Source organism: Aquarana catesbeiana, linkage group LG07 (assembly GCF_042186555.1).
Source record: "Aquarana catesbeiana isolate 2022-GZ linkage group LG07, ASM4218655v1, whole genome shotgun sequence".
Taxonomy (NCBI): domain Eukaryota; kingdom Metazoa; phylum Chordata; class Amphibia; order Anura; family Ranidae; genus Aquarana; species Aquarana catesbeiana.
The window spans coordinates 215575735-215589327 of record NC_133330.1 but is presented as its reverse complement, the minus strand read 5'-3'; the positions used below and the strand labels follow the sequence as shown (position 1 = coordinate 215589327).

The 13593-nt window shown below is 39.5% G+C and overlaps 1 protein-coding gene across 2 annotated transcripts in view; it reads right to left on the bottom strand.

Annotated features, from left to right (window-relative positions):
- The window catches only part of OLFM3 (olfactomedin 3), a 395228-nt gene that overhangs the window by 61929 nt on the left and 319706 nt on the right, over positions 1 to 13593 (bottom strand). For both annotated transcript variants that reach the window (XM_073593019.1, XM_073593018.1), the window contains exon 2: positions 12536 to 12682. In XM_073593019.1, coding sequence (XP_073449120.1) covers positions 12536 to 12682 — 147 coding nt within the window. The remainder of the gene's footprint in view (positions 1 to 12535; positions 12683 to 13593) is intronic.

Genomic DNA, 13593 nt, shown 5'->3' with positions numbered 1-13593 from the left:
ATTGCACATGATGGGTGGGGCTACGGTGCGCACCCTGGGGTCGGGAGATCTCCACCCATTAAGGGATGGCCCATGCCATGATGTGTGGTGTAGACATTCTTTTATTGGCTACTAATAGAGTCAACCACCAAGTACTCCTTTGGATTGGTTACTTGTCAAGCCCTCAAGGCCTTTATAGCTCCTTCTTGCTAGGTAATTAGTACTGGCAATCGTTAGACGCCACGTTTGTGAGCTGCATGGCGATCAAGGTAACTGCTTATCATGGGTTGGTGTTTGTAAAAAGTTTAACTTCATAGACATTTGTCCTTTTCATCTTAAATTGCCCTTTAATTATGGATCAAACACAGAAGAAGGAATGTGAACAATGAAATGGTCAATTCAAGTTCAGATTCTAAGATGACTTTTCCTCGTCCTTTTTTTATTTCTTTTACATTTTTTATTCATAAAGTAGCAGGCAAGGTCTAGGCCAGTAAAGTCTAAATCTAAACTTTGGTTGTAAAATGAAAAATGTTATTCAGTGATTAAGATGTAATAACAAAGAGAAGTGGAGTCTCGTAAAATGGGATTTTTGGGCAAGAACCAGAAAATATTTGTAATAGTGGAACACATTTCAGGCAAATTAACTTGGCATGTAAATGAGACTTCCTGTAAAAAAATTCACTGGTATTGGAACACTTCCAGTGACAGTGTGTCTATTTGGTATACCATGGTTATGGTGCAGCATGAAAGCATGTCTGATTAGAGAAGGTAACACAGCATTGCGTTAGCCAAGTTGTCTAAAACAGATAAGAGTGACTGTTTATATTGTCTCACAATATACTGTATTTGTTAATGCAAGGTATCGATGCAGGTAGATTTTCAGAACAGCCTGAGAAATTAAGTATGCTGGTGTTTTATAGGTCATGAAGAATGCAAGTTGTTCCCTTTGAAGGTACAAGAACAGTGAGAACAAAAGATATTGTAAGTCATAGGACTGTGATCAGAGGACAACACAAAGGAGAGAGAATCAGCTCAAAAGAGTGACAGTGTTAATGTGAGGGGAAATCAGCACTGGTTGTAGCAGCAATACATAAATGCAGTGCATGTAAAATATTGCATGCAGTGAACAGACACATTCCCTTGAGTTCATTGAATTTTGACAATTTATTTAGACCTCAGTAAATGTTCGGACATATTTTTAATGTATTTTGTTATTCTTGGATAATAAGTATGCAGAGCACCACAAAAACAATAGATCATTATGTTCTTACTCAATAACACTGGTAATAAAGATTTTTTTTTTCTAAAGGCCTTTCCACCTATACAGTATGTACATGTCGAGACATGCAATGTGTTTTCACGTGTGCCTATTTACAATTGTTGTGCAATTTTAACATGTGCACTACTTACAAATGTAGTGATGTGATAACTACTGTGTTTATTTAAAAGTTGAGTATATAATCACTGGCGGGTAGCCCTATAACATCGCGCAGAGCATGTAAGTATAACTTCTTTTTTTATTTTAATTTAAAATAGGCCTTTACAACCACTTTAATGAGCAGGAAAGGGCAATGAATAAAATTAAAAGAAGCACTGCACTGGTCCATTTTACAATAGGATACAAAACCATTAAAAGTACTCCTGAAGAAACCAAAAGTAGTTTTTAGTAGTTTTTAGGAGAGCAAGGAATATAAATAAGTAGTATTGCTTCCAGTAAACTAAAAGAAACCTAAATACCTATTAATATGTTGACTTCTCAATATACAGGGAACAAATTTATGTAGGAAAATAAATGTGGAAATTGTATTTTTATCCCTCATGGCAAAAAGATATTTTGTGATAAGGGAGGCAAATCGTATACAATCCAAAAATGTCTAAATTGCTGTACGTAGTTTTTAGCATATGGATTGATCTGTGTCTTTGGTCATATATATACAGGAAGAGTTATCAGAGCCACATGTACAAGGTTTGGGGAACAAATCAAACCGCCTTCTTCGCTCCTCCCAAGACCTCCTGCTCTCTAGCTCTCTCCACTCCAGTATACTGGCAGGCTTGAGGAAGGGGGACACATCCCCGAAACACATCACCTAGGCAACCAGTCACTCCCAACAGAAATAAGGAAGTCAGCTCCTATTTGCCAGCAGCTACTTATGCCACCCGTCAGCCATAAGCCCTATCCTAGAGGCATTCAGCAGATGCAGCAGTCTGTCACCTTCCCCCGGCTTGCCAGTTCCCCAGAGTGGATGGAGGAAGACAGATCTAATATCTACACTGTGCCACGAACCCTGATGTCAGTGTTAGGCTCCTCCTGGCTTCTGGGCTGCATATAAGAGATTCCTCTTCTAGGATACATGTGAGTGCAATTCTTATTTGTTTTACTCTTATCTAATAAAGTGATTGATTATACAAGAATGTTGTGTTTCTCTTTTTCCTTTCTTTTTTTCTTAGAAGTGTATCTACTGACCTGTGATGCAGTGTTTGATTTGTCCTTTTCAATAATGGCTGCTGTGCTCTATGCACTTTATGATGAGGTCGTTGAGTATGACTGTGTCATGAATCTGCAGTAATGTTTTATGCTCTGACTATCTGCTTACCTTTCAGGTCTGTGTCTCAGCTTCAGAGAGCGTGCCTCTACACCTGGGCGTTTAAGTATGAGCTCTCAGCATGGCTCCACCCCAGCCTCTCAACAGGAAACATTATTTAACCCTGTGCACTGCAAGCCAGCCTTCCCAAGCAGAGTTGTGATTGGGCTTCTGGTGTGGCGTCCTGCTGTTTGTTTATGTCTGACTTCCGTGTACCAACCTTGGCATGCCTTCCTGACAATTCCCATCTGCTAGTTGCCCCAACTTTGGCTTATTCTCCTGACTATCCTTTGTTTAACCCTGAACTGCTGCTTCTGCTCTGTCCACCAGAGCCAGTCCGTGAGCATGAACTGAGAGACCCGGGGGCCGCGACATTGAGTCAGCTGCAGCCAAATCCATCTTCACCCTCAGAGGCTCTAGTAAAAACCTGCTGACTCTTAGATTCCACACCCTGGGGAATCTTATGCTCCAGCTCTTACGCTCTAGCTTCCTGTTTGATCCATGTATATGTTCAGGTGGAGCTGCTTTCCTGAACCACCCAGAGCTCCATCCACAGCAGTCAGCCGAAGGGTCCACAACCTTAGCGGTGTGCTCTTAACCCCAACGATGTGCATTTGTCACCTGGCCTCAGATGACCTGACAGATTGTCTATTGCAAGGCATTATTGGGTAAACCCTCTAGTATTAACAGAGAGACAGAGGAAATAGATTTTCATTCACAGGGCACAGAATGTAACAAAAGCTGGCCATACTACATGGATTGAAATTTGGCCAGTTCAGCAGGGACCAGATTAATTTCGATTCATTTGGGGCTACTGCTGATCAACTTCTGTTCAACCGCTGTGTCCTATAAAAGCCACTTGATCAGTGCTGCAGGCAGTAGGCTGCAGCGCTGATCTGTGTAGTTATGACAGTGGAGGACTCTCCCTGTTGTCAGAATATAATAGCTCAGCAGGGAGGGCTTCCCAATCCACTTTGAATGTGTGGACTGGGGAATCAGTTCAGTTTTTTTTGTTCAGGCTGTGGGCTGAATGAAAAAAACTGAACTATGTATGGCCAGCTTTATGCAACATCCACTCACTAAGACATAGGGGTTGATTTACTAAAGACGAATAGACTGTTCACTTTGCATGGGAATTTTCCCCTGAGCTTAGAGAACTAGGTGAAACTCTTCTGACTTCCATCATACAATCACGTGCAAAGTAAAATGTTATTTTTTATTTTCCTTGCATGAGGTCAAGCATACTTTGCAAAGTGAAATTTCATCACATTTACTAAGCTTTGGGGAAAATCCCCTTGCAAAGTACATCGTCCCTGGCAAAGTGAACAACCAATTTCCGTTTCATAAATCAACTCCGTGCTATAAAGGTTGTATAATATATTAATATTCCTGTTTGAAGAAAATTAAAAGTGTGATGGTTTTCTTGATATTGTTTGTTCCTGCTATTCAATATACAGACTATCAAATACAATACTGTGTGGATTCATCTCCATAGTAACTTACATATTTTCTCAATTAGGACTGTACTTGTTATCTACAAAACACAACTAATCTGAGGCAACTGTGTTTATTGGAGATTATGTCCTGTTTTTACAAGTGAAGGCTCCTTAACCACTTTCCTACCGGAGTATAGTAAAATGACACCAGCAGGAACCTTTCATCCCTTCAGACGGGCATCATATGACGTTGCTCCTGTGGCACGCAGTGTGGCGATCGGGGATGCCCCTCAGGAAACAGCCCATCCCCAATCAGGGTAAAGAGCCAATGAAAATATCTCTTTACCACATGACCAGCTGTGTCCAATCAATCAAAGTGTTGTCCTCGATCTCGCCGCTTGTGCGCACCCCCAGGCGCAGCATGGCAATAGGGGATGAGGCGTGTCCCTTGGACACAGCCCATATCCGATTAGGATAAAGAAAAAAAAGACATGTTCAAAAGACTCCTTATACCTCATAGAATATACGTTGGAAGGTTTGCTTTCTAAAATGGGGTTATTGTGTGGGTAATTCCACTGTACTGGTGTTCCAGGACCTTCAAAAGTGTAATAGGTCGTCGTGAAATTAGATGTGTAATTCATGCCCCTAGAAGGCCTGGAGGTACTATTTGGATGTTGGGCCTCTGTATATGTGGCCAGGTTGTGTAAAAGTCTCACACATATTGTATTTTTAGGAAGAGTAGCAGAATGTAATTGCAAGTATACCTATAACGTGTGTGAGAAATTACTTGTTAATGTGATAATTTTGTGTAAAAAAAATAATAATTTCTTCATTTTCTTAAGAATTGTGGTACAAAATTACAACTTAAAAAATGCAATGCCTCTCACTAAATACCTTGGACTGTCTACATTCCAAAAACTGGTCATTTGGGGTATATTTGTACTGCCCTGACATGTCAGGGCCTCAAGAAATGAGATTAGGCGGGTGTGATCAATTTTCAGTGATTGGTACCATAGCTTGTAGACGCTATAACTTTTCACACAGACTAAATAATATCCACTAATAGGGATGAGCCTGATGTTCGAGTCGAACGTAAGTTCGACTCGAACATCGGGTGTTTGCCTGTTAGCCGAATAGCGAACAATTTGGGGTGTTTGCGCCAAATTCGAAAGCCGCGGAACACCCTTTAAAAGTCTACGGGAGAAATCAAAAGTGCTAATTTTAAAGGCTTATATGCATGGTATTGTCATAAAAAGGGTTTGGGGACCTGGGTCCTGCCCCAGGGGACATGTATCAATGCAAAAAAAGTTTTAAAAAAGGCAGTTTTTTTGAGAGCAGTGATTTTAATAATGCTTAAAGTGAAACAATAAAAGTAAAACATTCCTTTAAATTTCGTACCTGGGGAGTGTCTATAGTATGCCTGTAAAGTGACGCATGTTTCCCGTGTTTACAACAGTCCCTGCACAAAATGACATTTCTAAAGGAAAAACAGTCATTTAAAAGTACTCATGGCTATAATGAATTGTCGGTCCCAGCAATACACATAAAAGTCATTGAAAAAAACGGCATTGGATTCCCCACAGTCCATTACCGGGTCCTTTGGGTCTGGTATGAATATTAAGGGGAACCCCGAACCAAGATTTTAAAAAAAAATTGCGTGGGGGTCCCCCCCAAATTCCATACCAGGCCCTTCAGGTCTGGTATGGATATTAAGAGGAACCCCACGCCAAAATTTAAAAAAATGGCATGGGGTCCCCCCAAAAATCCATACCAGACCCTTATACGATCACGCAACCTGGCAGGCCGCAGGAAAAGAGGGGGGGACGAGAGAGCGCCCCCCCTCCATAACCGTACCAGGCCACATGTCCTCAATATGGGGAGGATGCTTTGGGATAGCCACTAATGTGTGTTATGTTTACCCAGAATATGTTGCAGCATACATTTTGGCCCAAATTTATGAACAAAGAATACTTACTTTTTTTTATAATATAAACTAAAAAAAAGTGTTTTTTTTTCACAATTTTCACTCTTTTTTCACTTATGTTGCAAAAAAAAAAACCCAGTGGTGATTAAATACCACCCAAGTTCTATTTGTTTGACAAAAAATGCTAAAAATTTTGTTTGGATACAGTGTAGCATGACTGAGTGATTGTCATTCAAGTGTGAGAGCACTGAAAGCTGAAAATTGATCTGGGCAGGAAGGGAGTGAAAGTGCTCTGTATTGAAGTGGTAATAACACACAAGTGGCACTATAACACACCAGGATCTTGCAGAGGGTGTAAAAACAGGGCTAAACATATGTTTTTTTCATTATGTGTTGCTTGGAAAATAACTTTAGGTAGAGAAAAACAATTGAATAACATGATTTGGTACAGGATAGTTCATTCGTATATGCTCTTTTAATGCCCAATTGCAGAAAACCAAAGCAAAATTTTAAACGTTTCAAAATAGGCAGCATAAGATGTCTGGTGTTACCTTTTTAAGCCAGAAAACATCTTTTGGGCTCTTTTTGATTTGGTTCCACTTTGTAACTGGAACCTGGCTTTCTCAGACGTTATGACTAAGTTCCACTAACTGCCATTCTCCATTCAATGGGGGTACTCCTTTTGGCCACCAAGGACACTTCATTGAACAATGACTGCTAGTTATGGCAGACCAACATGATGCTAAAAACTGTAAACAGACATGCTGAAAAACTTCAGGCTGACAACCTTGCAAGGGAGACCTACATAGGCACAATGTAGCCGTGCTGAACAAGGAAGTAAGCAATTAAACCCACAGCAACTAAACACTCAACATATTTCAATGTTGGCTAATACACTTGAATGCATATCCCTTACATATGAATATTCATGCACAGATGTGAACTTTTCATAGACATCATACACCCTAAAGGGTCTCCTACTTAAACAATCATTGACAAAAAAAGAGTTTAATTGGATTTGAGCTAATCAATTTTTCTTTCATCACTATCAGTTTATGCTCCAGCTCCTGATCAATTATGGCAGTGGACTGGAGTAAGACTGATTCCCACACTCTCTAGAGAGCTTAAGTCTTACTGTAGGAATATGATTACCATTCATTATAATCATCTCTGTTCTATTCTCATTCATCTGCTGTAAATAATATGATATTTCCTCACCTGTTTTCTAATTTCTCAGGTCAGACAAATTCCCAATTATTTTCACCCAATTGTTTGCACAGCAGCTGAGCCAGAAATGAATAGAACACCTGAGCTGAGTGGAAAGAAATCATTCCAATAGGAGCTCTAATTAAAACATAGGCTCTAATATTAAAATGGTATTATTTATTATGTGTGTGTGGCTCTATAGTCCACAGGTACTTTACTATATAAATAGACTTGGCTAAGTGCTGTATGTATCACAAATGGCCATCTTACGTGAGCGCATAGAACTGCAACCTGTTCTATGAAAACAAACGTATCATTAGGCCTTGTCTACAAGGCTGATTTCTTTTTGTTTCTGACTTGGATTCGTAAAATAGGAATTCCAGGCATGGTATATTTTTACATAGTTAGATGCTTGGACCAATGTAACTGTGTATATACCATAACTGGCTGATGTCCCTGGAAGCTGGAAATCACTGAAACAGACTGCTGCTCCAATGATCTCCACTTGCTTTCGGGTCCAAAGCTGAGCGGCCCGTCTGATGCGTGGTGAACACAGTAGGTTGGCCACTCAGCACGCACCATTCAGAGAATTTTCTTAATGAATGCAAAGGGGTTGATTTACTAAAGACAAATAGACTGTGCAAAGTGCAGTTGCTCCACAACTTAGTAAATGAGGTAAAGCTTCACTTTGCAAAGAATGCCCAATCATGTGCAAGGAAAATAAAAAAACTGCATTTTTGCAGTTTTGATGATAAAAGTCAGCAGAGCTTCTGCTCATTTACTAAGCTCTGAAGCAACTGTTCTTGAAGAGTGCAACTGCACTTTGCAAAGTGCACAGTCTATTTGCCTTTAGTAAACCAACCCTCAAATTTTCTCTTATTGAATGAGGTGGGCATCATGCTTTCCACCTCATCGAACCAGAGAATGCTTTTCGTGCTTTCAGAGAATGCAAAGAATTTTTTGAATGGTACTTGTGCTGAGTGGTCGACTTCCTGTATTCACAATGCATTAGGCCAGCCGGGACCCAAAAGCAAGTGGAGATCAATGTTTTTGTTGCATTGGTACATTGGAGGACCCAGCACCCTATGCTCTTTTTGGACAATAGCTTGCCTATTAGTTTTGAAAATGGACAGAATTCATTATGACAATTTACCCCCTATGGACTTCAATGGCATAGCTCCCAACTGTCCCTGATTTCGAGGGACTGTCCCTGATTTGCTCGTCCTCCGCTCGATTCATCACGGAGCTGATCTCCGTTCCCTGCGGGCGTTGCGACACACGGGGACGGAGAACAACGCCAAATTCAAAAAGTGAAACACACACAATACATACAGTACACTATAATCTTACAGATTACATTACTGTATGAAATGATTTCACCTCCCTTTTGTCCCTAGTTGTTTCTCCAGTGCCCTGCATGCAGTTTTATATTTTAAAAACTGTTCTTTCTGCCTAGAAACTGGAGATTGTCCACAGAAACCAAAACCGTCCCTTTATATCAAAAGTGGTTTTAAACCAGCTAGAAAACAGCGATAATAAATTAGAATCACTCCCAGAATTGAGCGATAGTGATTTGTGGGGAAATCCGTCATCAAACACTGAAAAGTAATGACAGCGACAATTCTGCAACTGAGCAAATTTCAGTGTTTTTGATTTGATTACATTATTGAATAATTTTTATTATTATTATATTATCATTTGGTATAATTATTTATAGTTATTTATTATATTATAATTTATGATTTCGTGTTTCAAACTTTATCATACCAGAGATGTCTACTAGACTCTGGTTTGGACAGATTTAAGTGAGTTATTCCTAAGAATTACAGGCATACAATATAAAACGCCAAATTTCCATGCAAAATAATTGTACTGCTTTCAGCATCAAAAATATGAAATAATCATATCTCCAGGGAGGTTAAAAAGTGTTTCCCAGTACTAAACCTTTCATCTGATTTCTAAATTGCTGCATTTGTAAATTGCAAAAGTCAGTATAAAGTAATAGTAGTAGTAAAAAAAAGCATGTGTGGGTTTAAGCAATCTTGTTTTTTTGTACAATTCTCCTTTAAGGGGGCGTGACAAGGGTTATGTCCTATGCCTGCATACATTTGCTGATAGGTGTCCCTCATTCCCATCTCAAAAAGTTGGGAGGTATGCAATGGTGTTCCGCGATTGGGTTCTCCTGCAAACCAAACCCAGACAGATCTCAAAGGTGCCAGGTATTTTAATTCACTCCCAATGGCCAAAAAAGGAAAGGTGAGTATATGCTGCTGGGAAGGTTAAATTTACAGTATGTCCTTTTCACTTGCTCTGCATGGGCAAGGAATGTGTCACTTTAAAAAGACTCTATCAGCACAGGGCCACTCCTATACAGTAACGCAACTGCTAAAAGAAGAGGTAGCCCAAACTATATGTGGTAATGTTATGTACATGTAAGTGGGAGAAACGGCCGTGTATGGTGGGAAAGCAGATACAGTATTACACATACCCAGGAAACATGAAAAATGCACAGCGCTGGGAATAGTGAAGCAGCAGCCTTTCAACAAATGGTAAGCTAGAAGAGTAACTATATTAACTCTTCTTTTTATTGTATAGAAGTAACCTTGTGTTGACAGAGTCACTTTAAGGTAGACCCACCACTAGATTTATGTGGGGGATGGTACATTATATTGCAGTGAATTCTGTTTTGTTAATAGCATTATTTTTTGTATTTTTTTGTGGGTGACAAACTGTGACTATAGAGAAGAGCTGTATATGGTGATTGTCTAACGCTAACTAATTATAACATTGATTTTTGGCAAAACATATTTGCTGAGTATATCATTTTCTTCTCTTTTAAAGGATAATTTCACCTTTAGTAACATGTTAAATGTTACGCCCATATTTAGGGAGTAAGATGTAACATGCTACTAATGCAGCAGCCCCGTTCACTCCTGATCTCCCACTGTGATAGCGGTGGGGGATCCTCTCCCTGCACCCATTGTCACAATTTAAAAACAGCACAGCTCTGTCCACACAGCCTCGTCATTCATTAACAGTAATCTGCGAACGAATGCACTACAAATCCCACCTGCCACCATGCCAAATGAATTTAGTTTTCAATGAACTGCAAGGGCGCTAATGACCTGGTTCATTGATGCTTCCTGCACGTTAGTAACTGTCTGCTCGTATGGGAGGTATGGCAGACAGCTGTACTGAGTGTCTGCAGGAGCCTGACATTGCACTTGGGATCTGCTGATCGCGCATGCAATTATCTGCAGGCTCATAATAAAAAAAAAAAGAATCCACATGCATTTATTTTATTTTTTAAAGTGAACTTTGGCTTCAAATGGTGTGTTATACATGGTCCTCTTATTCTAAATTCTGTATATAGCCCTACAGAACAAACCAACAGTGAACAGTCCATATGGACTTTGCTGCTTACAGTGTTACTGAACCCAGTAATATGAAAATAGTTCACCCCCCCCCCCCACAGTGCCCATAGCTTATAAATCTTCTTTTTACATTAAAATACTGTCACTATAAACCTTTTTGGATGATCTGTATACCACAGTTACATGATAAATTGCACAGTTTCTCCAGTGAGAGTTCAGGTAGGAGGAGATTTACACTGCAGCCTATATACACTCCCACATGTGTGATGTCAATATCATGTGACCTGGCTATCTCTGAGAACAAGTGACTGTTCTCTCCAGCATAAAAGACACAACTGAGCATGTGCAGGTCGGCTACTCTGCCTGTGTTAGCTGGTCTTCCCCGGATAGATAGTGCAGGAGGAAGAGGATCTATGCATACAGGATAAAACAGCCTTTTTACACAATACAGAGGATTAACCCCTTAAGTTCCACAGTGAGTATAACAAGCATGCTATGCTGCATATACAGACTGATGTTACTGTTTTGGGTTTAGTAACACTTTAACTGCAGACAGGAAACAGGAAACTTTATTATACAAAAAAAGACATAGTTTACCATAGAGCAGCTACAAACTTATAAACACTGCCATCTACTGGCTGATGTAGTTGTTGCACAAAATACATGGACAACATATTCCAGCACTACTAAATATAGTGTTTTATGCAATGTTTTGAAAGTGTATTGCCCAAAAACTGCTGCAATTTCAAATGTATTATCCATGCATAACCACCATTGCCTGTCTGTTACCTGTCGCCTCATTTGCTACCTATGTATTATCACTAGTTGCGTTATTTGCCTAATGCTAGTTATTTTTTATGAGAGTGGCAGTCAGTATTTTTCTTGGTATGTGAGGTGTTAATAGCACTGGGTCGATCACTATTGCTCAGACTAAGAACAGACAGTCTGTACTGGGCACAGACAGTGGTCTCCCCTATGATATGGGTGTCTGGATTTGTGGAATAAGAGAGGCGTAGGTTTTTAGTTCAACAGATCAATGTTTTTTTCTGTGCAGTCTAACACATTTTAAGAGAACGTGGACATGAGAAGTTAGGGTAATGATGTCTGCAAGAATTATTCCAGTTAATGAATACGCTCAAGCAATGCCAGAAACACTTTGATACGCATCACCTTTTCTGTCACACAAGACACTGCCCTTTTACCTTACTGACTTATATTGAAGGCACTTCTATTTCAGTAAGTGTACTTAATGCTGTAATTCTTTTTATCTTGACTCTTGTGCACAATTTCCGTAGCTCTCTGCAGACTGATAAATGTCCGCCCTTGTACATTTCACTTACATTTTGTGTGTAAAAATACAGCTTCTCCTAAGAAATATATCATTGATACTATAAATCATAGAGTAACATATTAAATCCCATGCAAATAGCTGCTATTCATGCCTGTGAAAATGAGAAACGAGAGATATGAACAGAAAAGTTGCTGGCGAGGGAAGGGAATGTGTGAAATGTGGCAAGAAAGCTTGATTTGGACCATTTATATGGCAAAATATTGTGGGCTTAAGCAAATGGCGTAGGTGCCGATCTCAAGCTAAAACTCTCTCTTAGCAACTGTTCGGACATAGCAGAAAGGCACACATTGGCTGCTTTAAAAATATGGTAAATATAATGAAAATTTGCATTAGCACATGAAAGAACAGAACACATCCAACTGCTGGCACATCTTTTTGAATAATTGAATGTGATAGAGAATAAATAAGTGCCATATTTATAACAAATTTAAAGTAAATCTGATTTTTTTTATAAATAGTCCATTAAGAGTGTGTATTTTAGTGACTTCTTGTAATTAAAAAAAATCACTAGTAAACAAACCAACAAGAGCTTTGTCTCATAGGTGATCTGTGTATCTCTATATTCAGTACAATAATAAAAATAGCAAGCTTTAAAAAATGTGAAAATCATAAAAAATAATAAACCCACACTGAAAAGCAATGGTTATTATGCTTTGGGAAAACAGATGACGAGTTTCACTGACCTTTTCTAAAAGCTGCCGGAGTTGTTTGCTTTTTGCATCTCGGGAGCACAGGTTCTGTTCTGGAGCCACCACGGTGCAGATGCAGCGGCCATCGGGGTCCTGTGCTGAGCTGTAAACCTGCCAGCCTTCCCGAGGGCTTATTTGTGTCTGAAAGAAAAGAACAAAAAAAAAAGAAAAGTCTATTAGAACACATAAAAGCAACGATACCTTTCAGTTCAAAAAGGCAATTCCTTGCCATTCAGGCTGGCCTATTCAAGTAAGAAGAAAAATACATTTCATTTTTCTTACATTTTTATTGTATTGTGTGCCTTGTGCAGTCACTGTCATAAAGTAAATTAACCTTACCAAGGTGTTTTTTTAATGGCAGTGCCTACAGCTGACAATGCTCAATCACGCAATGCTGGAATTTAGCTAAATAATTAAATCTATCCAAGACAGACTGGATCCCTTTTATACTGTAAAATGCTGATTTTGGATAATCCTTCAATAAACAAATTATTAAAACTTTACTGTCATGAGAAAATGGGGGTCCTCTATGGTTCAAATCACTCATTAAGCACTATCAATAAAGAAAGCCTATACTTTTTATCATAAGGCTGCTTTCACACTGCTCCATTGAACGCATATGCATTTTTGTTGCATTTTGATGCGTTTTCTAGTTGCCTAACTCCCAGCATGCACCTGTGAAACATGGATGCAAAAAACGCACCAAAAACACAGCATATTTTTACTGCATTTTCTATTCATTTAGATGGGAAGCTGTGTTTTGGGTGCGATTTTGAAAAGCGCACCAAAAATGCATCAAGCAGGAGTTACATAAAAGTGCAACTAAATTGTATGCAATATTCCCTGCTGTTTCATTGTGTTCTGACAAAAAGGATGACCCCCCCTGCCAGAACACTCTGGTCAGCCCACTCAGCCATTTAGCAGACCTTTTTCAGTCATGCGCCTTCGACAGAAGCTAGCTGAACGATCGGCTTTTGTTGGAACGATAGCAGTGCACACGGGCCAAATGTCGGTGGGTTTTTATTGAACCGGCCAATGCTGCCCGACATTCA